Raw genomic sequence first — 26,759 nt, forward strand, 5'->3', positions numbered from 1 at the left:
GTTCGCTTTGTTGCATCTTCAAATACTTTGTAAAGGGTTCCCATTCATCTTTAAAGTCACAGTTATCCTTGTCCCGTAGCTTGTATGTCAGTTTTGCCAGTTCTGCACTTGCCATGATTCTTTAGTTGGGGTTTCTTCAATCTTCCATCCTTGTGCTATTATCGCATACATGAAGATGTTTTCCAGCTTTTTTGGCAGATCTTTCCCTACAATCCCTAATAAAAATGCTTCAGGTTTTTAAACAAATGTTAAATGGAACATTTTCTTCAATTCATTATATATCATTTCCCAAAAATTTTTAATTACCTTAAATCCCACCACCTATGATAAAATGTTCCCTCCTTTTCTTTGATCACCGAAGAATTGATGCTTTTGAATTATGGTGCTGGATGAGACTCTTGAGAGTCCCAAGGACAGCAAGAAGATCAAACCTATCCATTCTGAAATAAATCAGCCCTGAGTGCTCACTAGAAGGACAGATCCTGAAGCTGAGGCTCCAATACTTTGGCCACCTCATGAGAAGAGAAGACTCCCTGGAAAAGACCCTGATGTTGGGAAAGATGGAGGACACAAGGAGAAGGGGACGACAGAGGGCGAGATGGCTGGACAGTGTTCTCGAAGCTACAAACATGAGTCTGATCAAACTGCGGGAGACAGTGGAAGACAGGAGTGCCTGGTGTGCTCTGGTTCATGGGGTCATGAAGAGTTGGACAGGACTAAACAACCAAACAACAACAACAAAATAGTTGAGGGACCCGATTCCATAGCTGTCAACTTTTCCCTTTTCTTGCAAGGAATCCTATTCGGAATAAGGGAATTTCCCTTAAAAAAAGGGAACAGTTCACAGCTATGCCTGGGTCCCGACCCTCCAAAGTTGATGGGCATTGCCATTCAAATACCGTGTGTGATCGATGATGTGAGGCGGGGCTTATCCCCACCCAAATATTTTATTCAGGTTGGCGCCCTTGCTGTCTTTAGTGTTACAGAATTATTGGAACAGAAGGAGACCCCCAGAATTTCTTACCCTTCCCATCAAAGGAATAAGTCTGGTATTTAAAGCGGGTGGAGGGGCGTGCACATTGTATTGGCTTTTTATCGCATTGGGTTTTCCTTCCTCCTCATCCCTCCCAATCACTTTTCCTTTTCTGCTGTGCCTTTTAGATTCTAAGCCTTAGGCCAGGGAGTGTTTTATCACTGACGCTCGTAAGCCAATCTGGGACCCTCTCTTTGCTTTTATTTGGCTGAAGAAAATACCTGTACATTTTTTTTAAAGTGTGTTTGTGTTGTGTGTAGTATAAAATTATTCATGCTGCACCTGCAGCACATTGAAGACTCCCTAAACATTTCAACTTATGCAAAGTGCATTGGCTAAGAGTGAGCTGCACTGAGCTGCACACTTACCAGTGTTGAGCATTGTGTGTTTGCCAGCACTATCCAAAGTGCTGGTATTGTTGACCTTCACAACTCTTTGCTCATGATCCCTCTGGCTTTTGGGGTTTTAAGCAGGAGATTGTCGGCCTTTTAGGGCACATTGGCAAATCGGAGAAACTGTCATAGGCACCACACAAATGCTACAACTGTTCCCTCCCCAGCTGTACAACCCCCACCAGGAAAAAGAAAGCAATCGCTGTTATTCCAAGATTTGGCGGGGGGGGGGGGGGGGAGAGACTTATATTGGCTAATGGAACCTGATTTCAGTAGGAGAAATGCTGGCAAACCATGACCTTTTTTAAAATAATTTTTATTGATTTTCCAATAAAAACAGCCAATCAACATATCCGAATCATAATCCAATTAAAATTAATAAACTAAAATAAACTAATTGTAATCCAAATTGTAATTATTATTTTTTCCGGGCTCCACATCGTCTGGGCAAACCATGACTTTAAGTTGCTGCAAGACTCATATTTGGTTTCGATATGAAAGCTGACTAGAAGCATAGAATCATGGAATCGTAGAATTGTAGAGTTGGAAGGGAACCCAAGGGTCATCTAGTCCAACCCGCTACAGTGCAGAAGTCCTGCTCATGGTAATGTGTGCATTAAAGTGCCACAGGGAGACATCTGGCAGCTGACATCTCCTTACGCTAGAGTAAAGGTAAAAAGGTAAAGAACCCATGGATGGTTAAGTCCAGTAAAAGGGGACTATGGGGTTGCGGCACTCATCTTGCTTTCAGGCCGAGGAAGCCGGAGTTTGTCCACAGACAGCTTTCCCGGTCATGTGGCCAGCAGGACTAAACTGCTTCTGGTGCAATGGGACACCGTGACGGAAACTAGAGTGCACAGCAACGCTGTTTACCTTCCCGCCGCAGCAGTACCTATTTATCTACTTGCACTGGTGTGCTTTCAAACTGCTAGTTTGGCAGGAGCTAGGACAGAGCAATGGGAGCTCACCTCGTCACAGGGATTCAAACCACCAATGTTCTGATCAGCAAGCCCAAGAGGCTCAGTGGTTTAGACCACAACACCACCCACGTCCAGAGTGGAGGCCCTGTGAACTGAAAAGCAATACTAAATAAATGAGCTATAACAATACACTGTGGTTTACTCTCAGAGAGAGAAGTTCAGAGAGGCCTGGGTCACTTCCTGCTTTTGAGGCTCCCAAGCAGTCATAAAAAATAAAAAACATGAAACACAAAACACAAAATCTGAATTGTTTCTTAAAAACAAAAAACTTTCCCTCCCCCATGCTTTTTCTGTGCATATGCACTAATTACACTGGTCAACAACAAATTTGTTGTCTGCATTTTTTCAGGTGATTTAGGACGAATCTGATGCGCTGAATCCAAAAATCACATTTGTTTTGCTCAATCAGGTCAAGTTTTTGAGCTATGGCCACATGTCATTTTTTTTACGTTTTTGTTCACATGTACACTTGTGTGGAGTATTTTAGAAGAAGTTGGTGGGGGTAAAATGCCATGTTGAATAATTGTTTTGATTGGAAATGATTATTTTAATGACAAGAAGTATTCAGGTCCGATAGTTCTGGGTGATTATGTCGAAAAGGGGTCAGTTTGAAGTCATAAAACCTCGAAATCTTCCATAAATTGGTGCGGCAAAGTATAAAGTTGCTTACCATGCTTATTTTGGTATTAAACTTGGTGACCAGGATAAAGCTTGGGTGCCACACATGGTGTGCAAGGCATGCACCGAGACTCTACGTGGGTGGACCAATGGCAAGAGGAGTCTGAACTTTGGAATTCCCATGGTTTGGAGGGAGCCGACAAACCATGTCACTGACTGCTACTTCTGCGCTGTTGATGTGACTGGGATCAACAGAAAGAACCGGAGCAGCCTCAAGTATCCTGATCTTCAATCAGCAAGTCATCCTGTAGCTCATTGTGATGAAATTCCAGTGCCTATCTTCGGAGAACTTCCTGACATTAGTGACGAAGATGCCTCCAGTGTTGAAGGACATGAAGAAGAAGAAGTGGTTCTTGAAGATGATGCTCCACATCCATTTTCCCAAAAGGAGTTGAATGATCTAGTTTGCGACCTCAGCTTGTCAAAGGACTCTGCCGAACTGTTGGCATCCAGATTGAAGGAAAAAAACCTCCTCTCTGACAGTGCTCGCATCAGCTTCTTCTGCAACAGGCATCAAGAGTACCTCCGTTTTTTCACGGAAGAGAAGGACTTGGTGTACTGTGCAGATATTGCGCAGCTTCTGCTCAAGCTTGGAGTACCACAGTACAAACCCAAAGATTGGAAACTGTTCATTGACAGCAGCAAGCGATCATTGAAATGTGTTCTGCTACACAACGGCAACCAGTTTGCCTCTATACCCCTGGCTCACTCGACTACACTGAAGGAGAACTATGAAGCTGTGAAGTATGTGCTGGAGAAAATTGGTTATGATCAGCATAAGTGGTTTATTATGTTGACCTGAAGATGGTGAACTTTTTATTGGGACAACAGTCTGGCTTCACCAAGTACCCATGTTTTCTGTGCATGTGGGATAGTAGAGACCATGCTCAGCATTACACGAAGAAGGACTGGCCTGTGCGGGAGGAATTGGTGCCTTGCAAAGAAAGGAACGTCATCAACGACCCTCTGGTGGACAGAGACAGAATACTCTTCCCACCGCTGCACATCAAGCTTGGCTTAATCAAGCAGTTCCCCAAGGCTCTGGACAAGGATGGTGACTGCTTCACTTACTTGTGCCAGGCTTTTCCAGGATTGACCATGGAGAAGTTGAAAGCTGGCATCTTTGACAGTCCTCAGATCCGTCAGCTCATCAGAAATCCAGAGTTCGGAAACTCAATGAACGACGTGGAACTGGAAGCGTGGAAGGCATTTGTTCTGGTAGTGAAGAACTTTCTTGGCAACAATAAGGCCAGAAACTACGCAGAACTTGTCAACAACATGCTGACTGCTTTCAGAAACCTGGGCTGCAATATGAGCGTCAAGATGCACCATATTTTTACATACGGCCCGGTTTCCTGAGAACCTGGGTTCAATGAGTGATGAGCAGGGGGAGAGATTCCATCAGGACATGAAAGAGATGGAGACCAGGTATCAGGGTCGCTGGGATGCAGTCATGATGGCTGACTACTGTTGGACTCTGAAGAGAGACCTCCCTGCCACTGAGCATTCCAGGAGTTCCAAGAAACGGAAGTTCAAGCCCTGAAGTTTGAAAAATGGTGAAGCAACATGCAATTTACGTGTACTTACCTTTATCAATACCCACCATTCAGTTTACAGTAATCAATGTTTCTATCAGGTAATCAATATATGTTGTTGGAAAAACATATTTTTCTCTTAAAAACATATTTTTCTCTTAAAAACATATTTAGGATGATATGTGTTGACAAAAATCAGCTAATGCCACAAAAATGTAATCAATTTTGTCACAAGATCTGATTTTTTTCAAATCAACATAGTACAAAAACCTGACCTGATGGAGAGAAACGGATGCCATTTCCTGATTCAGCAGTGCAAAAATACCCTAAAGCAGTTGTAGAAATATAGACAACATTCAAAAAGTAAAAAATTATTGCCCAGTGTTATTGGTCTGATGGGACATGTTTGGCTCAGTCTAACCTTGAGGCAGCAGAACTGTTTTCTTTTTAATATTGATGGACCTTTCAAATGCTTCAAAAATGACAAAATTTGTATCCGTTGACCAAAAAAAAAGGTCTCTTACTAAAACTTATCTCTTATTTACTTAAATGTGCAGCTCTAAACATGAGAGCACGCTTAAAAACATACAGTATTGTCTAAATTTGAGGCTCCCTCTGTACTTGAGGCCTAGGTCAAATCCGTCCCCTGGTTGGCCATGCTCCCATATACATAGGTGGATTTAAAATAAAAATAAATAAACCTTCCTGGTTATTTTGTACCCTTTGGGACCAAGGCAACAATTGCTGCTTACTTCCTGAACAATAATCAAAGATACAATTATTATTATTTTTTTTTAAATCCTGGAATCTGGAAGGTGACCATGCAGAAAACCTTTTTCAAAACCATAAACCTGGTTTATTTTCTGCATGTTCTTTGTGGAATGAAACAGCTTGTCACGGTTTTGCGGTGGTATGATTCTTACAAGGCAGGAAGTGGGCATTTCCTCTGCTCAATAACATGTTAAGCTTCTATTTCCCCCGCAGTCCTGTGGAAAGTAGAGACCGTATAAAATGCACACTAAGAAAATAAATACAAACCCACTCTTTTTTTTTAAAAAAAAAATAAATTATTTCCTCCAATAAAATTGAAGTGGTATGCATTGTTCTCCCCTTCCCCATGGTTCCCCTCACAACAACCCTGTGAGGTAGGTTCAGCTTGGAGAAGGTGACTGGCCCAAGGTCACCCAGTAAGCTTCATAGCTGAGGGAGAATTTGAACCCAGGGCATCTCACCACACCGAGTCTTTCCCTTCCTGTCTCTTGGAATCAGCCAGACTTTGATGGGTCTTACATGTCCGGTGGAATGTGCTCTTTCAGAAGTTTTAAAAAACTGCCTTAAGAATCTTAGCTACATCTCAAGCCTTGGAACCTCAGGCTCCAGGTGTTAATCACTGCAAAGCCTCTGAACATGAGCAGAGAGCCATTCCCTCAGCCTAAGTGAAATTTAAAACACAGTCTGACCCAGGACAAAAGCTGGAGAGGCAAAGCCTCAGACAGGGGCCTGAAAATAATGATTATTATCTGATTATTTGTCGTCGTCCCCCAAACTTGACATTACATCTGTGACTGAATCTCCCCAAATAATATTTTCTTAAAAACAAGCAGCAGGGTGGGGTGGAGCATTGGTGTGTGTGTATGTGTGTAGATCAAACTACAGCTCCCACTCAAATTGGCCCCCACCCCAGAACTACGACTTGCAATGGATGAATGGATGAAATGGGCTGAATCCAGACATGCTAATAGCATGTCTCCGCGGCTAATAGCAATTTTGGGCAGGGATTTGAAACTGGGCTGCAGAAACGGTGGGGGTGGGCAGGTGGGTGGCTGGGGAAAATATCAGATCCCTCCCCCCCAACACCACAACCCTGATCAAAATATCACACACACACACAGAGCCACAGCTGCTTTGGGGGGGGGGGACATTACTTGGGAAGATCCAGTCACAGATATCACGTGGAAGGTTTAATTGGGCTGTGGATGAATTGATTTCAAATATGGTTTTATTTTTCAAAATATGCCAGGCAACCATGAAATAACGCTCAACTGTTCTTTTCGCGACCTGGGAACTGTGTGCACACATACACAAAATATGCAAAAAATATCTGCAAAAAATAATCCTAGGAATTGTAGTTTGTTCAGGATGCTGGGAATTGTAGCTCTTCTAGGGTTCTACATTTCCCAGGATTGATAACGATAACGGTGACGGTGACGATAACGGTGACGATAACGGTACCGGTGACGATAACGGTAATGATGACAGTGATGATAACCGTAACGGTAACGACGGCGCTGCAGAGCTTTTTCCACTGTGAGCAGTTTTTTTCAGAGCATTTTCAGAGCGTATTTTATAGCAAGTTTATAGTAAATTTAAATGCAGCCTTCGAAGGAGGAGGTGGAAAGGCAAGCTCAGGTACTTGTTCTTTTGTTATATACACCTTTTAGCACCAAGGGACGTGGGTGGCACGTTAAACCTAGGACTTGCCGATCAGAAGGTTGGCGGTTCGAATCCCTGTGACGGGGTGAGCTCCCATTGCTCGGTCCCTGCTCCTGCCAACTTAGCAGTTCAAAAGCACGTCAAAATGCAAGTAGATAAATAGGTACTGCTCTGGCGGGAAGGTAAACGGCGTTTCCGTGCGCTGCTCTGATTTGCCAGAAGTGGCTTAGCCATGCTGGCCACATGACCCAGAAACTCCCTCAGCCAATAATGCGAGATGATCACCGCAACCTCAGAGTCGGTCAGGGGTCCCTTTACCTTTACCTTTTAGTGACCAGCTTGAACGGAAATAGTTAGAGGGCAGGAGGGGTCAGAAATTGCTGGTCTCTTAGCTGAGCTGACAGTCACTGCAGTCTCTCATCTCCCTTTACTGTAGTCTGATGGAATGTGTGTTTTCAGAAGGCACTTGAGGAAAAAGCCTGTTTTACTGCTGTCTCTCCCTTTGCATTTGCTTCCAGTTTGGGCTGATATTTGGGCCAAGGAAAGGGCTTCCAGCTGCCGACTGCTTAGTCTAAAAATTGCCACCTTGTGCAATAATGAAAATCAGTTCGACAAACAAACCCGCCCAACTTCTCTTGCCGAACCCAAGGGACAAAGAAAAACAACCTGGGCAAAAACAAGAGGGACAAAATCAGTTTGGGGGAATGGATGACTGCTTGCCTGGAAAACTCATTGCTTTCACCTTCAAAGAAAGGTGAGAAAGAGGGTGGACACCATGTTACGCAGTCAGGGCTTTCCTCAAAGAACCCAGGGAACCGTAGTTTGCCAAGCATGCAGAAGGTTGTTGGGAGAACCTGTTTCCCCTTACAGAGCTACAATTCCCAGACTGGTTTAACAGTCAATCCATCTTCCCATGGAACTCTGGGAATTGCACTCTGGGAGGGGTCCTCCTAACAACTCTCAGCACCCTTGACAAACTGCAGTTCCCAGGATTCTTTGGGGGGGGGGGAGAGGCCATGAGTCCTTAAAGGGGTATGATACTGCTTTTAATGTACAGTGCAAATGGAGATCCATTTAGCATTTTGTCTTTCACTTTTAATTATTGTCATCCTTATTTTGTCTTACTGAACCTAGTATTTTGCATAGAGAGGCCAACAAATGTTAATAATGATGGCTGGCACCCGTCATCTCAGGAGACAATGGAGGAGGCTGCCTTTGGGGGTGAGTTCAAGCTGTTGGAAGGTTGCAGTTCCTGCTGTGGCTGTAGAGACCTATGCGGGAGAGACATGTTTCGCTGAAGCTGGGGCAGATGAAGGCATCTGGTTGTGCTATTGCAGATGAACGATGGCATTTTCACTCTGAGCTTCTCCCAGCACTCATTTCTGCTATCGATACATGACTTGACTGCCTGTCTCCAGGCCCTGCGGTTATCTGCAAGGGATTCCCAACCGGCAGGGTTGATTTGGCAAGCCTTCATGTCATGTTTGCAGACAGCGTTGGCCTGCCAATAATAATAATAATAATAATAATAATAATGAAGACACTTGGTTTTGAATGAATGAATCTTTATTTGCATCAGCCACTGGCCTTAGCAATAAAACAACAATACAATATACAACTAAAAAGTCAATTATATAAAATACAGTTAAGGGTTTTAGATCAATAGTCAAATAGTGGAAAAAATGACACTTGGTTCTAGCCTGGCCTTTTTCTCTCAACTCTGCTGGGCTGCTCTTTCTAAACTTTCCTCTTAAGAAACTGGTCGAAACTTGAGACACTTCCAACAGCAACATCCCTCCTGTCCCTGATCGATTGCCTCCTTGCCTCTTGCAAAACGGGTTACTCAAGATATCTTGCCTTTGGGTTTTGACACACAAGGGCTGGCAGAGAACAGCCCGTCTCCCTGGGAAGAAAGAGGTGAGGCCACGAAACTTTGTCCAAACTTTGTCCAATCTCTCTCATCCTGCCATCCTCTCTCTCTCTTCCTCCCTGCTGATGGAGGGGCAGAAGGCTTCTGTTGAAGTCTGAGCTGTTTTCTGATCATCCCAAGAGCAGATGCTGTTAGGGATTGGCTCCAGGAGTAGGGGAAGGAGACTAGGAAGCTGACTCATGCTGAGTCATGCCATTGGTCCTTCCAGCTGGGTATTGTCTCAGCATTGACTGGCGGCCGCTCTCTAGGGATTCAGGTGGGGCATTTGTGCTTTCCAAGAATTGAAGCTGGGCTTTTTGCAGGTGCTCTACCAGTGAGCCACAGCCCTCCCTCCAAAAATACAGACCCCAGCCTTCGTAATTCTGAATGAAGAACTGATTTCCATAGGAGCATAGGCATCTGCCGCCATACCTTAAATCAGGGGTTGGCACTTTTTTGTTTTGCCCCCTGTGGCCCCAAATTTCCCCTTTCATGCTGACTGGATGCAGGAGACAGGGACCCTGCTGCAGAAATAGCAACAGGTCTTCATCCTGACATGACCCCAGACCACTAACTGTCACGGTCTGGTTCACGGGTGATCTAAATCCCAGCTGGGGACGTCGGGACCGGGGTGGGATAGCGGGGTGGGAGCAGGAATGGGAGTCCAGAAGCCAAGAGTCAGGAAGCCAGGAGTCCAAGGGTCAGAGAGCCGGAAGTCAAGAAGCCAAGGGTCCGAGGGTCAGGAAGCAAGGAGTCATGAAGTCAGGGGTCCGAGGATCAAGAAGTGAGGAGTCAAATGCAGCAAGGCAGGGAACGTATTGCTGTGGCAAAGAGCCGAAGGGAAATGCTGACTTTATATCCCTTCCCGGCTCTTGCCACCAGGTGCTGTGGGTTACCAATCGGCCTCACCTGTGTGGCCGCGCCTTGCCTTTACAGAACAAATTTAGGAAGGCCTCAGTCCTGCAAACTCCTACTGGTCGCAGGGCCTGGCTCCTGCACGCACACCTGACACTAACCTTCTGCTCCTGCCTTGAATGAAGTGGCCACAGTGTGAGGGGGTGACTTCTTGGTCCCCCCCTCCCTTCTGTTGGTTTTCCAGCTTCTTCCTTCACAGCACAACCCCGCCTGTATTTAATACAAATCAGGGTCTGTCATTGTGCATCTGCGCTTGATTCACAGTCGCGCTGCATGGTGGGCTTTGTAATCCTTCAGCTGTCGGTGTTGTTCTTTGGATGCCATGGTCCAGGTCTTCAACAAAGGGCTTTTTGTGGGTTCCGTCTGGTGGTGGCAGTACGAATATAAGTGAACACGACTAAATAGAACTCCCATGTTCAATTATTATATCACTGAAAACTCAATTCTGGGAGGCGGACAACAGCAGCAAGGGAGCTGCTGCCTTCAGGCCCTTGGAGGCATCTTGTCAACCATGACTGGATTCCCAGCTTTTGTAGAGTTATGTGTGTGTTTGAGGTTGAATCCTGACAAGACAAAAGTACTGTTTTGGGGGGATAGGAGGCGGGCAGGTGTGGAGGACTCCCTGGTCCTGAATGGGGTAACTGTGCCCCTGAAGGACCAGGTGCACAGCCTGGGAGTCATTTTGGACTCACAGCTGTCCATGGAGGCGCAGGTCCATTCTGTGTCCAGGGCAGCTGTTTACCAGCTCCATCTGGGACGCAGGCTGAGACCCTACCTGCCCGCAGACTGTCTCATCAGAGTGGTGTGTGCTCTGGTTATCTCCCTCTTGAACTACTGCAATGAGCTCTGCGTGGGGCTACCTTTGAAGGTGACCCGGAAACTATAACTAATCCAGAATGTGGCAGCTAGATAGTGACTGGGAGCAGCTGCCGAGACCATATAACACCAGTCTTGAAAGACCTACATTGGCTCCCAGTACGTTTCCGAGCACAATTCAAAGTGTTGGTGCTGACCTTTAAAGCCCTAAATGGCCTTGGTCCAGTATACCTGAAGGAGCATCTCCACCCCCATCATTCTGTCCGGACACTGAGGTCCAGCGCTGAGGGCCTTCTGGTGGTTCCCTCACTGCGAGAAGCCAAGTTATAGTGAACCAGTCGGAGGGCCTTCTTGGTACTGGCAACCATCCTATGGAACACCCTCCCATCAGATGTCAAAGAGAAAAACAACCACCAGACTTTTAGAAGACATCTGAAGGCAGCCCTGTTTAGGGAAACTTTTAATGTTTAACAGACCACTGTATTTTAGTACTTTGTTGGAAGCCGCCCAGAGTGGCTGGAGAAGCCCAGTCAGATGGGCGTGGTATAAATAATAATAATAATAATAATAATTATCCCTCATTCCTTCCCTCCCTCCTCTGATGCCCTCTCACGTCTCTGCCTCCCAAAGCAGTTTGTTGCAGCAGCCCTGGCTATAAGTTCCCCAGGCAAATGATGTCTCTGGGGCTGGCCAGGGGGTGCTGATGCAGGAGCTGAGACAGCCTCGGAGCAAGCAGGCAAGTGGGTGAGGAAGTCCAGCCAGCCAGTCTGCCAGCCCTTGCTGTTGGGAAATGGACAGACAAGTGGGAGGCCGGGCAGGCAGGCAGGCAGGTACTGCACCAGCCTTTCTTGCGCTTGCTGTGTACAAGGCCCGCCTGGGAGCTGAGTGCCCAGTGCTGAAGGAGAGCCTTTCCGCCACGCACGCCTTTGCTGCCAGATCCTAGCCGCTCCAACTGTAAACAGTTACAGCTTGCCACCAACTGCTCCAACGCACAGCCACCGGCTCCATACACCACCAGGACTCACCAGCTCCCTGCTGAGATGCTTTCAGTCGTTTTGCATTCTGCACATGCTCAGAAACACTGGGCCCATAACCTGTCAGTGTTTGTAAAAAGCAAAAGGAAAGGGTTCTGACCTCCCTTTGTCGCCTCAGCCTTGTCGGCATAAAAGAGTCCACAAGAAAAGTATCCTTGCAGAGTACTTTCTGCTTTTATTCTTAAAAGTCTTTCTGCAAAAGCGACTGACACACAACAACACTACCAGCTTTCACCAACCAACCAACCCAACACCAAACATTTCTCACTCTATTTATACAACCCGGTGTAGGCCGCTGACTCATGCTGACCCAGCTTTTTAAGCATTAAAGAAACAGCGGCCATTTTAGCCGTGACATAAACTACAGTTCCCAGGATTGAGTGTGTGTGTGTCAGAGCTGCCTCTAGGTCCCAGCTCACAGAGGACCAACGCTAGGCTGTAGTTATGTACAAAAGTCTTTATTGAGGTTCAGTTTCCATTTCAAAGCCGTAGCGTGCAGCTCTACGTCTTAAAGCCTAGACCGGCGAAGTACCGTCTGAGTCTCCTCCCCTATGACACCAGTTTAAGATCCTAGCCCTGCTCCACCTTTTACGCTGCTCTCTCCTCCTCTGGGTCCTCCTGCCCGCTGGGGCATTGCCCTTTCTGGACTCTTCCGACGCTGAGTCGCTTAGCTCCTCCCCCTCCCTCCGGCGGGCTTTAGGACCCGGTTCCCAATCCTCACTCTCTGCTGTCCCGCGCTCCTGTACATTTGAACTTGCCTCTCGCGCCAACCCAGTGACCTTCCTCCTGACCATTACACTACTTCTGTCACTGCTTCCCTCTTCCGGGATACTGGCCAGATCTGACCTCCCCTCCGTTGTCTGACTCTCCGATGGAGGTGTGGTCAGCCCTGCCTTATCTTCTCTCCCTGGTGGGGAATGCACTGGCCCCGATCCTTGGGACTCTTCCCCCCCACTCTGCTCTGGTGGGGAAGCTGGTCCTGATTTCCAGCTACTGCTCTGGGAGTCCCTGCTGCCCCCTTGCTCCTGGGACGTTCCCCTTGGGAACCCCCTACCCCTGGCCACTGGCGCCCCCTTCTGTGAATCTTCCGATTCACTGGAGAGGCTCATGGAATCCCTCGGTCCACTGTCCTCTTCTCCTACGCTCCCCTCGGATTCCTCCCCCTCGCTCTCCATCTCCTTTCCTCCCTGTGCCTCTGCTCCTGAACCCCTGACAGTGTGTATTTTTGTGTGTGCTTTAAGTGTGCTTTTTGATTACCTCCCCCCGCCACCACAGCCACACTTAGTCCTGTCTCTTCCCATTCTTGTCCTTTTAAACTCCTGACCTTTGCGACAGACCAAGTGATTTTGATACGATTGCTGCCGGTAAAATTTTGCAGATAAGTCAGGTTTTAAATCTCCCCATAAGGCTCTTGAAGCAGAATCGTGATCAGTAAATAGCCCTGGATCTCAAATGCTCTGTCGGAATTATATCTCAAAAGTCGCAAATAAAGCCTTGCAGGAAATCCTGCATGAGTCAATTAACATTAGAATTTACAGAGCTGAAAAATTAATATTTGCATCTCTTCTTTTGACTTCCCACCCTTCCTGTAACCAGCTGAACAGAAATCTTTAATTTCTTGCACTACACAGATTATGAGATTTAACAAATTGCTATTAAACCGTGTCATGGGAACAACAAACAGCACCCCTTCCCCCAATAATTAGAAAAGAACGTAGTCTGGAGCAGCGTATTTGTGCTCTTTTGCGGAGACAGAACATGATTTATTTATTTTGTTAATTGAAAAATGAAACTCCTGAATTAGACAGAAAAAGAGGGGGCACCTGGATTTGAACCAGGGACCTCTTGATCTGCAGTCAAATGCTCTACCACTGAGCTATACCCCCAGCTGCCCAGAAGAATTGCTTGTACTGTTTTTCTGCTTCAGAGTAAACACCCACATTGCTTTTAAAGTACACACAACTGGAAGATACTTGTGTGTGTTAAGGGTGTTTGCCTTTCCTGCTGTGACGAACAACCTTATAAAAATGTCTCTCTCTGCAAAGGGCTCACAAGTATTCAATTCATTTCATTTCCATATCTCACTCTCTATCCTAAGATCTTGGAGAACTGAGTTTAAAGTACCAACAACCCACCAAAACCTATTTGACAGAATATTCATTAATTTATTTTTTTTTAAGTGTAATCCAGATGAATTAGATGTATACCTGGTAAAAACCCAAGTGCTAAATAAGTATTTCAAGAACAGAAAATATTCCAGATCACAATTTAATGGGCTTCCAGGGGAAGGAAGTTCTTCTACAAATCATGGAGACACCATAATTGCGGATAGATCTGCATTTAAAGAGATGGAACTGTTGCACCTAATATAGCCCTAAGAATATCATTCTCTAGTCTAGATCAGGGATGGGGAAGTTGTGACTTTCCACATGTTGCTGGACTCCAACTCCCATCAGCCCAAAGCATGATGGGAGTTGGAGTCCAGCCAGATTGCAGGCAGGGCCAATGTTAATCACTGTTAATGATTAGATTAGCATAAGGTAACTCAATACACGTTAACCCGTCAAACAGTTTTATGGGAAAGGGGGCTATGTTCCAAATACTTTGGAATAACAGATTTCAAGACAACGTACAACGTTATGATGCTTCCAGTTTATTGTAAATCTGCATATTCACAAACTTCAAGTACTATTTTCATGTACAAATTATTCATTAAATAAAAACAAAAATTACAGAGTGCGGGAGGGAATGATGACTTGGTCCTTGCATTACTTGGCAACAACTCAGATATTTTTTATTTACAAATGTCCAATAGAAAGAGGATGGCAAAAACAGTTTTATGTACAGTGTTATTTACATGGAATAAATACAGCTCTGTTTTGGTTTTTTTAATCCACACTCCCTGCTTGCCTATTGTTTCTGGCATCTCCAAACAATTTTATCCGACCAGTATTCAAATGAGGCCCTGTGGGAGGGGGGGGAAGAGAGAGAAAATTTTAAAATAGGAGTGTCTACTGTTGAAGCAGATTTTCAGGTCACACAGCATTCTTCGACAGGTAGCAAAAGGAGACAGAGCACAATGACAGAGCACATTAGCCTCTAGAGTTGGCTGTGGCTCAAATTAAAATAGGTTCTGTGATTAAGATGTAGGTTAGTGCATACCCTAGCCAGGTACGTACTACGTATTGGCAATCAAGCAAAATAATAATAATAATAATAATAATAATAATAATAAAGCACACCTAATGATCTAGTGCAGCGGAAGGGAAGTGGATCTGGCTAGTGGGATTTCCCCCTGCCCCACTGGCCATGGGCCAGACAGATGGGGCTGGTAGCCCATCCACCCCCTGACCTTAACAATGACACCAAGGTGGCCCATTTTCCTTTTAAATCAAACGGTGCGGCGTGGACAAAGGCACACCAGCAACACATGCCAGGCTCAGGGCTCTGCAGGAACCGCTGATCAGCTACCAATGCCAGCACCTGCAAAGCCTGGTGCATTTGCAAGGGCCGAAAATCAACTCATCTCATCATCAGCAAGTGCATTTGAAAGGTTTTTGAAAGAGTCAGCAATAATCTGAACAACAGTGTCACAAAAACCCTGCTTTCTGTGAGGTGCTGCATGTCTTTTCCTGCCCTACCTCTGACATCATATATGACATCCGGAGCAGGCCAGGGCTTGACACCCCAAAAAAACCAGTGTGGTAGACCACATGGGGAGATCTGGCAGGCCTAGTTAGGGCCATGAGCCTGAGATTTCCAACACGTCCTTTTCATGAGAGATCTGCATTAGCTCCCACTACGTTTCCGAGCACAATTCAAAGTGTTGGTGCTGACCTTTAAAGCCCTAAACGGCCTCAAAGGCCCAGTATACCTGAAGGAGCGTCTCCACGCCCATCGTCCAGCCTGGACACTGAGGTCCAGCTCCAAGGGCCTTCTGGTGGTTCCCTCATTGCGAGAAGTGAGATTACAGGGAACCAGACAGAGGGCCTTCTTGGTAGTGGTGCTCGCCCTGTGGAACGCCCTCCCATCAGATGTCAAGGAAATAAGCAGCTATCTTATTTTTAAAAGAAATCTGAAGGCATCCCTGTTTAGGGATTTTTAATATTTAATACTGTATTTTTTTAACACTCGATTGGGAGCCGCCCAGAGTGGCTGGGGAAATTCAGCCAGATGGGTGGGGTATAAATAAATTATTACTTTTACTATTATTACTATTATTATTACTATTATTATTATTATTATTATTATTATTATTATTAGATTTGTGCTCACAATGTTTTCAGGGCTATCCCGCCCATGTTCCCATTTTCAATGCCATTCACACCTGTGAAAAAGTGTTGGGGCAGCGTTGGCACTGCTTCCTTTTTATATACCTCTTAGCTGAAACCCCATCACTTTTTTATGCCACAAATGTTTCGGTTAATTTTTGTCCCGCTTTTATTGCACTCCTCCCGCTCGAGAGACAGCGACAGTGTGTGGAGGCACATTGCAGAACAAAGCAGGGATAAATAAACCATCGATGGTGCCCTGTTATGGGTACAAAAAGCACGGTTGCAGAATGCACCCATCTGGGAGGAGCTCTCGTGCCACATTCTGCAAAGCAATTATTTGCTTAAGGGTGGAGGGGAAGCAATTTCACGATATGTTGCTAGCCATCCCCCTCCCCTTCCAGTCCACATCAGTGTACTTACTCTCGGTTAGGGGACATCTTTTTGCACACGAGTCCTTCTAGGCAGGGGCACACCTGGTTCACACTGAATGCAATCCCTCCTTCGGGAACGTAGCACCCTTCATCTAAAAGGAGCCTTTTCTTGCAGACTTTCTCCCCATGTTGGCGGGCGCAGCAGGCGTCGGGAGAGCAATCCTTATCGTGGTGGCAGCGGGCACCTCCAAGGGGCAAGGAAAGAGAGTAATTGAGAACCCAAATGCATTTGAGGATGGCGATACAGACCTCAAAACCTAGCATATTTTGCAAAGCCGAGATGCTCTGAAATCTTTGAAAATCCGGCATGATACTTTGCAAACCTGAGCCGCCCTTAATCATTAGCATCAAGCACATTTTTTGCAAACCTGAGATAGATAGATAGATAGATAGATAGATAGATAGATAGATAGATGATAGATATCTTTATTGTCATTGTCCCATATAGAACAATGAAATTGAAAAACTACATAAAACATTCAAAACCCCCTAAAAACTCTGAAAACCCATTTTAAAATACACTATACTATACTATAAAGGTAAAGGTAAAGGTACCCCTGCCCGTACGGGCCAGTCTTGACAGACTCTGGGGTTGTGCGCCCATCTCACTTAAGAGGCCAGGGGCCAGCGCTGTCCGGAGACACTTCTGGGTCACGTGGCCAGCGTGACATCGCTGCTCTGGCCAGAGCCAGAGCCAGAGCCAGAGCCGCACACGGAAACGCCGTTTACCTTCCCGCTGGTAAGCGGTCCCTATTTATCTACTTGCACCCGGAGGTGCTTTCGAACTGCTAGGTTGGCAGGCGCTGGGACCGAGCAGCGGGAGCGCACCCCGCCGCAGGGATTCGAACCGCCGACCTTTCGATCGGCAAGCCCTAGGCGCTGAGGCTTTAACCCACAGCGCCACCTGCGTCCCATTTATACTATACTATACTATACTATACTATACTATACTATACTAGACACTACACTATAGAGACCTCTTATGCTGCATTTAGAACCAGAACTGCATTTGCGTAGAAACTGTTTCTCAGGCATCTTAGACATCTAGCACACTTTGCTAATCTGTGATGTATTAATTTCCCTCCCCCGAATTAGTTTCAAAATGGAAGTACCTGAAAACATATGCATTTTTAAAAGGGGGAATAAATAAATGCTATAGGACTACAACTCCCAGCTTCCCTAACTATGGGCCTTGCTGTCTAGGGTTGATGGGAGCTGGGAGTCCAACTTCGGGAGGGGGAGGAACGAACGGACCCACATTAAACTCTCCATTTCCTCCCAAGCCCTCAAGAACAAGATAAGGATACATAAATAATAGTTACAGTCAATGGTAACTTCTAACCCAAAATGTATTCACTCCATGGTTTACCCCTCTGCCTCAATTTCCCTTGCTTTTTTCTGTTGTCTCCCTTGTGATGGATTTTAAATTGTGAGCTCCTTGGGGCAGAGACATGTCCTTTCAGACTTTGCATGGCAGAGTGCCGATTTCTAGCTTGATGAATTACTGGGTCTTCATTCAGCCTGCTTGGAAGCCTAGTCCTTCCATCTGAAAGCCCTGGCCCTCCTAATTCCAGAGAGAACATCTACATTTACTACATGGCTGTTCCCTGAGCTACTACAGCTCCGATTAGACATTTAGGCTCCTTACTTTGAAAGGCCTAACCTTTGTTGCAAGATGCAAAAGAAACGTTGCAAAAACAGGCCGCCTCTCCATGGCTTACCTTCCTGGCCGCCAGGCAGAGTCTCCTGGCATTTGCCAAACATGCAGCTAAGTCCCAGGGCGCAGTGGGCATCCCGTCGGCAGAATTCGCCTTCTTGCCTGAAGGGCAGGCAGAGCCCAAAGTGGTGGTCGCAGAAGAATCCACGGGGGCAGTTTATTTCATGGCTGCACACGGCTGCCTGCAGTGCGAATGGAGAAAGATGGGGCTCAGATGCATGATCTAGCAGTGTCCATTGCTAAGCTTAGGGGGTCAGCAAACTTTTTCAGCAGGGGGCCGGTCCACTGTCCCTCAGACCTTGTGGGGGGCTGGACTATTTTTTTTTGTGGGGGGGGCAATGAACAAATTCCTATGCCCCACAAATAACCCAGAGATGCATTTTAAATACAATGGTACCTCGGGTTACATACACTTCAGGTTACATACGCTTCAGGTTACATATGCTTCAGGTTACAGACTCCACTAACCCAGAAATAGTACCTCGGGTTAAGAACTTTGCTTCAGGATGAGAACAGAAATCACACAATGGTGGCGCGGCAGCAGCAACAGGAGGCCCCATTAGCTAAAGTGGTGCTTCAGGTTAAGAACAGTTTCAGGTTAAGAACAGACCTCCAGAACGAATTAAGTTCTTAACCCAAGGTACCACTGTAAAAGCACACATTCTACTCATGGAAAAACACCAGCCAGGCCCCACAAATAACCCAGAGATGCATTTTAAATAAAAGGACACCTTCTACTCATGTAAAAACATGCTGATTCGCGGGCCGGATTTAGAAGGCGATTGGGCCGGATCCAGCCCCCAAAGGATTTCCAGCAGCCCAATAGAGTCAATGGCAGAAAAGCTAGTCAGAACTATCAGTTTGAAGCTTGCTGAAATTTGCACAGAGGCTGGGTCCTTTGGAGAGAGATTCCAGCTCTTAGGGAGCACCAACTAACACCCACAAAAAAATGGCATCCACACTGGACTTTGTAGATGCATGTGGGAAGGGCTGCCATATGTCCTGATTTTCCAGGACATGTCCTTGAATTTGCTTCCGAAAATGGCGTCCTGGATTATTTTTTGGAAATCAGGCAAATGTCCTGGAAAACCAGTGACGGGGGTTAAATGGTGCTGAAAATGCCTTTTAAAAAGCTCCAAAACTCAAGTTTTACAAAAAAAAAAAAGCTCAACTGTGTCCTGATTTTCACTTTTGGAGACAGGGCAAGCCTAAATGTGGAGGTGTAAGATAGATTTGCTTAGCAACATCTGGTCATTTTAGAGAACTAGTCCTCACTCCCCGTTAGGGTGGCTGCTTGTGTTTGCCAAAAAAAAAGAGAGGATAAAACAGGTAACATATTTGCAAAAAAGAAGAAGCATATGCTTATCTACACAGATGCAAATTTAGAAATAATTGCTATAATTCAAACAAAAAAATACAATGCATCTCTTTTTAGTGGGAAAGTCTGTTATCAGGTGGCCTCTGTGTCTACAAATCTCTCACTCCAGAGCAACTAAAACCAGCACCCTACTTATGTGGGTTCAAAAAGAGGGCTTCTAGGGCGGAAACTATGGCTTCCAGGTGGACCTGAACTCAGAACCTTCCTTTTAAAAAAATTATCAGAGCTAATTTATTGCTCAGTGCAATCTAGTCTTCCTCTTCATTCCTGCACACTCTCTCCCTATGATTCCACCTCTCCTCTTGCACCCCCCTCTCTCTTCTAGAAGAATAAAGTCTGGCACTCTGAACATGCTCAGAAGCACTCTCTGCTTTATAACTACACTGGGAAGTGCCTAGGTGAGGGCTGGAGCTGGAAACAGTTTTGTGGGAGTCAAGTTGCTGCCAGAGTAATGGTGTGGCCCTGCAAATGCTGTTGGATCCCATCAGATCCCATCAGCCCCACCCAAAGTGGCCAAATGGTCGGGGGGGGGGAAAGGAATTGGAGGCCAGCAACACCCAGAAAGCCACAGGTTCCCTATCCCAGGATTAATAGGACAGATTCCCCACTCCACTCACTTGCCTTCCCTCCTCATTGCTAGAAGCTAGAGAGCCCACATGATGAAACGGCAAAGATGACCTGTTTTCTAAGGTTGGGGAAAGATGCTTACCTTCAGCTCCTGGCCGGATGATGACCCAGGGTCCCTGCGAGGTGGCACCCCATTGGCAGCGTGTGGCAGAGAGTGCATCCATGCCCAGATGGAGCCTTGCACCGCAGACAAACAGCAGAGGAGGAAGACGAAAAGGCAAAGCTGGCTCCTCATCACGACCACGATGGATGACCGATGGCTCTGGTTGAAGGACAGTTGGCAAAGGAGATTGGTCCAGGGAGGATGCCTGGGAAAGTTTATATAGCCAGGCCTATCTCAGCTCCTGCTGCTTAAGCTGTTTGCCAATCTAATGGGGAGGAGGAGGCAATCAGGTTTTAGGGGCTTAGCCTAATGATTACGAGCGCCTGACCGCCCACCCCTCCAGGAGAGCAAACGAATAACCCCAGAAGTCTGGCTCCACCGCGGCACAGCAATGCTCTCCTGTCTCCATTTTTGTAGACCACATTATTTTGGGGTGGGGGGTGGGGAGTGGGTCACTGTTATGAAACCATGAATAGAGAGCATTCGTATCATTTGGGGAAGCTTTTAACGTTTGGTGCATTACGGTATTTTAATATTTTGTTGGAAGCCACCCAGAGTGGCTGGGGAAGCCCAGCCAAGATGGGCCGGGTATAAATAAATTATTATTATTATTATTATTATTATTATTATTATTATTTACCCTTTTATAGGACAATACTATTGCTTGCTCATTAGTTTATTCTTTTTTTAAAATGTGTATGATGCCTGTTATTTGAGTCCCACTTCTCAGTCAAAATGATTCGCAATGGGGCTTCCCAGTTAAAATCCAGTTGATAGATAGCACCCAGGGCAGATTACAGACAAGATACCACTGCTGCCGTCAAAGCCCTGCTTCTGGGCTTCCCAGCAGCCTCCAAGTGCTATACAGTGACCGATCTGTGGTGTGATTCCCGCCCCCAACAATTCTTACATGTTCTTAACATGTGTGTGCATGTGTTTGGAACGTTGATACCCACCAGCCAATGTAGGCCGCTCAGTTTAAATGGGTTTGGCGCTGTTGGGAAACATGCACGCTTGCCTCCCACCCCACACAAAAGGTGTTGGGAAAATAGCACCGGAAACTGTAGGATAACAGCAACGTTGGTTAGATGCCAGCATATAACCCTCACGCAAACTGAATTAATGCTCAGCAAAGAGCAATGGTGTATAACCTCCAGGCAGATAAGTTGGGATGGATGCTGAGCTGGAAATGTTAGAAGCTGAATATAATACTGAGCTGTATTCAGGTAATTTTTGGTGGGCAGAGAACAGTCAAGTCAATAAAATTATTATTATTATTATTATTATTATTATTATTATTATTATCACCCCGCCCATCTGGCTGGGTTTCCCCAGCCACTCTGGGCGGCTCCCAACAGAATATTAAAAACACAATAAAACATCAAACATTAAAACTTCCCTAAACAGGGCTGCCTTCAGATATCTTTTAAAAATAAGATAGCTGCTTATTTCCTTGGCATCTGATGGGAGGGCGTTCCACAGGGTGGGCACCATTACCGAGAAGGCCTTCTGCCTGGTTCGCTGTAACTTGGCTTCTCGCAGTGAGGGAACCGCCAGAAGGCCCTCAGCGCTGGACCTCAGTGTGAACGATGGGGGTGGAGACGCTCTTTCAGGTATACTGGACCGAGGCCATTTAGCGCTTTCATGGTCAGCACCAACACTTTGAATTGGGCTCGGAAACATACTGGGAGCCAATGGAGGTCTTTCAGGACCGGTGTTATGTGGTCTCAGTGGTCACTCCCAGTCATCAGTCTAGCTGTTGCATTCTAGATTAGTTGTAGTTTCCGGGTCACCTTCAAAGGTAGCCCCACATAGAGCGCATTGCAGTAGTTCAAGCGAGAGATAACCAGAGCATGTACCACTCTAGCGAGACAGTCCGTGGGCAGGTAGGGTCTTAATCTGCATACCAGATGGAGCTGGTAGACAGCTGCCCTGGACACAGAATTGACCTGCGCCTCCATGGACAGCTGTGAGGGACCTAGAGGGGGTATAGAGTGTTTCATCGTGCCTCTGTAAGACTGCCTTGGTTTCTGTGCTAGCTCTTCTCTTTGCTGGCTTCTCTTTGCAGCTAGCGTAGAAAATGGGGGGGAGGGCGACCGGAGAGAAAGGACTAACTTACATGGACTAACTTACATGGACTTCAGGCAGAGGGCCTTCTCGGTAGTGGCACCCGCCCTGTGGAACGCCCTCCCACCAGATGTCAAAGAGAAAAATAACTACCAAACATTTAGAAGACATCTGAAGGCAGCCCTGTTTAGGGAAATTTTAATGTTTAATAGGTTATTGTATTTTAGTGTTCTGTTGGAAGCCGCCCAGAGTGGCTGGGGAAACCCAGCCAGATGGGTGGGGTATAAATAATAAATTATTATTATTATTATTATTATTATTATTATTATTATTATTATTAGCCTTTCAAACGATTAAAAAAATGGTTGGTTGGTTAGCTGGTTGGTCTTAGCTAGGCTGCCGAGAGGCTCAACCCTAGCTTACATTTTCCATTCTCGTTAGTTAAATGCAGCTCACTGTACATAATGCATATTCTTCATCACTAAACTTTGAATCCCCAACCCGCAAAAAAGCAGAATACATCCCAGGATGATGTTCAGTCCTTAGCACCAACAATTAAAAAGGATTCCCTCTTTCAGGATTCAAGGGGGCCGACCCTCATCCATAACTTCTGGAAATAATCTTCTGGTTAGAGCAAATAAGGACAAGTGAGATGGTTCATAGTTTTTCTTTGTGTAGAGCAGTGTAAAGTACATCTGGCCATGGCATAGCCTTGTGGGGGGCAGGAAGGGTATTTTCCTCACTTGCAAAGCTGTCTCAGGATCTCAGGAACCCTCCTGCTGAATTAGGTGATATCTTGAGAGGTGGCCAAACACATAGAAAACAAATGGGCCAACCATTATATTGATTACCTTTTGGCTGACCAGTTTCCTGAGATCACTGCCAAGGTAGCTGGTTTTTTTGTGCGGCAGCAATACCTTGTCATTGCAGGATCTTGTTTTAATTTTAGAATTATTAACACCTGACCTTGCTTTTTCTTTTTCTTAAAGCCATTTTAATATAATTGTTTTATATTTCTCGTTGCCTTTTAATATCTCCCATTGTTTTTAATCAGCACATGTAATAGTTTACGTAATGTATTTCACTGTGTTTTGTTTTCTTCTTATCTTCTCTACTGGCCATCGGTCGAAATGTATATAAAAACAGCGTTTCCGTGCGCTCTGGCTTCCGTCACGGTGTCCCGTTGCGCCAGAAGCAGTTTAGTCATGCTGGCCACAGGACCTGGAAAGCTGTCTGTGGACAAACGCTGGCTCCCTCGGCCTCAAAGCGAGATGAGCGCCGCAACCCGAGTCAAAGTAAGCCAAACTTACTATTTATGTGAGGAAACACAAGGCCCAAGCGGTTTAGCCAATGACCCACATGAACTGACACACCATACTTTTAAAACATTCTTACTCCTTTTCAGCAGTCATGAAGAATCCCAGAAACTGAACTTTGATAAGGGAGCTGGAAATGGTAGCTCTGTGAAGTCAGCACCCTCAGAAAATTACAGTTCCTATGATTCATTGGGGGAAGGGGGAAACCATGACTGTTAAAGTGGCATAAGAGTGCTTTAAATCTATGCAAAGGATGCGTCAGACAGAATGCCCCAGAATCCTTTGCAGCACACAGGGGATGTGAGCAGACACTGGAGATGGCAAGCACCCAGCAAATGCAAGAAGTCTGGAAATGTTTTAAAATGTTGCTCAGGCCCTCCTTGTGTGGACAGGCACCCATCCTTTCAGGAAATGAATTGTGTAACACAGAAGGAGACACTTTTAACCTGCGCTACTCGGCAGTTCAAATCCCCATGACGGGGTGAGCTCCCGTTGCTCAGTCCCAGCTCCTGCCAACCTATCATGTCCAAAGTGCAAGTAGATAAATAGGTACCACTCTGGGGGGGAAGGTAAATGGCTTTTCCGTGCGCTGCTCTGGTTTGCCAGAAGCGGTTTAGTCATGCTGGCCACATGACTGTACGCCGGCTCCCTCGGCCAGTAAAAGAGATGAGTGCCGCAACCCCAGAGTCGTCCGCAACTGGACCTAATGGTCAGGGGTCCCTTTACCTTTACCTTTAATCATCATAAACATCATCTGCTAGAGGCCCTTCAGCAATTGTTTTAGAGTCTAGGAGTTTCAAGGTTTTTCCCCCCAGGATACCCAAGACATGTATGCAAGCTGTCAAGTCGAAAAGAACACTTTATCGGTCAAAACGCATCCCTCATTGCCTGCTTTTACCATACTAGTCGTGTTATCAACCAAGTCGTCCCCTTATTGCCTTATCCTACTGATTCCTTCTGTGATCTTCATATGCTGCCATCTTGCTGCAGTAAATGACATGTTGCCATCTGTAGTGCCTTATTGTTTTTGGATATAATTTTTATTAAGTTTTCTGTTTTACAGTTTAAAATACTCATTTTACATCCTTAAGATATCAATGACGTCCCTTCTCCTCTTTCCATGGTTCATTTCACATATCATAAATCGCTGCATATTTTACAAAAACTATACCATTCAGTACTCCATTACTGCATCCATCAAAACTTGTTTACACTGTTGAATTGATCTTAATGCTGCCAGCGTTTTCAGCTGTAAACAGATTATTTCCCATATATTCAATAAACGTTTTCCAATCTGCTTTAAACGTATGTTCTTCTTGTTATTCTATATCTGCAAGTTGTCCATATTCTGTCAACTTAAGTTGCCATTCTTCTTTGGTTGGGACTTTGCTGGTTTTCCATTTTTGAACTAACAAAACACGGGCCGCAGTAGTGGCATACATAAATAACCTTTTTTGAATTTCAGTCTGAATTATCCCCAACAGAAAGGACTCTGGGGTTTTTTTTTTGGGGGGGGGGGTACTTTTTAACATTTATTTCAATTCATTATGGACCATTTCCCGATAATATTTTACCCTTTAACAAATCCACCACATATCAAATAACGTTCCTTCCACCTCTTTGCATCTCCAGGACTTATAAGTGCTGTAATGCCTTTTTGTTAATTCAGCTATGTGGTGCTTATTATGCCAGGTATCTGTCAGTAGCTGTTTTTATGGGGTATGTGTGTGTTGTTGTTGTTGTGTGTATTTTTATCTAAAATGATCTCCCCACACATCTCATCACCACCCTCAGCTCATCTCCTCCCAGTGATGGTTTTAGCACTTTTCTTAATGGGGTTGCAAATGACATGTTTACTTTCCTGCTATCTTTATCACCTTCTTCCCTGGACAGATTGACCCAGCAGGGAAGGGAATTAGAAGTTATTTGGATAAACATCAGCTTCCAGAGGCTTTGGGGCTACTCCTGAGTGGATTCCTCAGTGACCTCTTGCTTGATTCCACCAAGATTTTTGAGAAACTAAAAGCTAAGTTCTGCAGGATCAGGCCAGACCAGAGGTCCATTCTAACCAGCATCCAATGGCCAACCAAATACTTGTGGGAGGTCTGCAAGCAAGACATGAGTGCAAAAGCACTTTTCCACACGTGTAATTCTGAGCAACCGATACTCAACGTTAATCAGTGCACAGGCATGCACTCAAATTCTCAGACACATTAACCAACAGAAAAGCCAGAGAAAATCCCAGGATGTACACACCAAGTTACAAAAGCAAATTTATTTCTTTATTTGCTCAGTGAAAGCAGAGCTTCTGTAAGTGGCGTGTTCAGCTTTCAGGGAGGCAGTTTTGGTGTTAAGCCCCATGTTTTCCTCAGCGGAAAAATCAGCTGGCGTTAGACCTGCAGACTCTACCGATTAATGAGGTGCAATTAATTAAGATGAGCGTTTGCCAAGCGTGCACCTCAACATAAAAAGAGGAGTTCGTTATTGCAGTAAGTTTGGGTTCAATACCTCGAGGAACGGCTTAACGTATTGGCTTTATTAAAAAGCAGTTACAACAACTAGTTTTGTGCGCTAGGCCATAATAGCTCAGTTGGTACAGCATGAGACTCTTAATCTTAGGGTTGTGGGTTCAAGTCCCACAATGGACCAAAAGATTCCTGCACTGCAGGGGGTTGGTCTAGATGACACCCATGGCCCCTTCCAATGCTATGATTTAGCTGGTCAGGCTGCACTTCCCCACTCTACTCTCCAAGAATAATCTGTGTGTGTGTGTGTAATATTTATTAAGTTTTCTCTTTTACAATTTAAAATATTCATTGAACAACCTTAAAATGTCAATGACTTCTCTCCTTCTCTTTCCATGGTTCATTTTGCATATCATAAATCCCTGCATATTTTACATAAACTAAACCATTCAGTATTCCACTAATATATCCATCAAAATTTGTTTACACTGTTGAATTTATCTTAATGCTGCCAACGTTTTCAAGTGTACACAATTCCCCCCCCCCATATATTCAATAAACATTTTCCAGTCTTCTTTAAACGTATGTTCTTCCTGTTCTCTTATTCTATATGTTAGGTCCACAAGCTGCACATAATTCCATGAGTTGCCATTCTT

The 26,759-nt window shown here is 45.4% G+C and overlaps 1 protein-coding gene and 1 long non-coding RNA gene across 7 annotated transcripts; one reads left to right on the plus strand and one right to left on the minus strand.

Annotated features, from left to right (window-relative positions):
* The first annotated feature begins 7,375 nt into the window (after positions 1 to 7,375).
* Positions 7,376 to 8,384, plus strand: LOC307201306. Its single transcript, XR_013832670.1, has 3 exons — positions 7,376 to 7,805; positions 8,186 to 8,299; positions 8,336 to 8,384. It is a non-coding gene; the product is annotated as an uncharacterized lncRNA (long non-coding RNA).
* A 6,000-nt stretch (positions 8,385 to 14,384) lies between these two features.
* LOC307201013 (dickkopf-related protein 3-like) lies at positions 14,385 to 24,067 on the minus strand. Of its 6 annotated transcripts, none has more exons than XM_079950141.1 (5): positions 23,696 to 24,067; positions 20,235 to 20,520; positions 18,152 to 18,329; positions 16,420 to 16,615; positions 14,385 to 14,690 (listed from the first exon to the last, which is right to left on the minus strand). In XM_079950141.1, exons 2-5 carry the CDS (start codon positions 20,385 to 20,387, stop codon positions 14,636 to 14,638), a joined length of 582 nt encoding a protein of 193 aa, XP_079806267.1. In that variant the 5' UTR covers positions 20,388 to 20,520; positions 23,696 to 24,067; the 3' UTR covers positions 14,385 to 14,635. The 6 variants fall into 6 exon arrangements, with proteins under 6 accessions (XP_079806267.1, XP_079806264.1, XP_079806269.1 ...); XM_079950138.1 differs by lacking the exon at positions 23,696 to 24,067 and adding an exon at positions 23,174 to 23,643; XM_079950143.1 differs by lacking the exon at positions 23,696 to 24,067 and adding an exon at positions 22,918 to 23,140 and having other exon boundaries at positions 20,235 to 20,508.
* Positions 24,068 to 26,759: the final 2,692 nt, after the last annotated feature.

This window comes from Podarcis cretensis (assembly GCF_951804945.1).
Source record: "Podarcis cretensis genome assembly, chromosome: 13".
Taxonomy (NCBI): Eukaryota; Metazoa; Chordata; class Lepidosauria; order Squamata; family Lacertidae; genus Podarcis; species Podarcis cretensis.

Coding starts and splice junctions, on each gene's coding strand:
- LOC307201013 (XM_079950141.1), bottom strand. CDS start 20,387: ATGAGGAGCCAGCTTTGCCTTTTCGTCTTCCTCCTCTGCTGTTTGTCT. Junction 16,616..18,151: donor TCTGCCTGGCGGCCAGGAAG/GTAAGCCATGGA, acceptor TGCCCCTTGGAG/GTGCCCGCTGCCACCACGAT. Junction 14,691..16,419: donor AAGATGTCCCCTAACCGAGA/GTAAGTACACTG, acceptor CCCCTCCCACAG/GGCCTCATTTGAATACTGGT.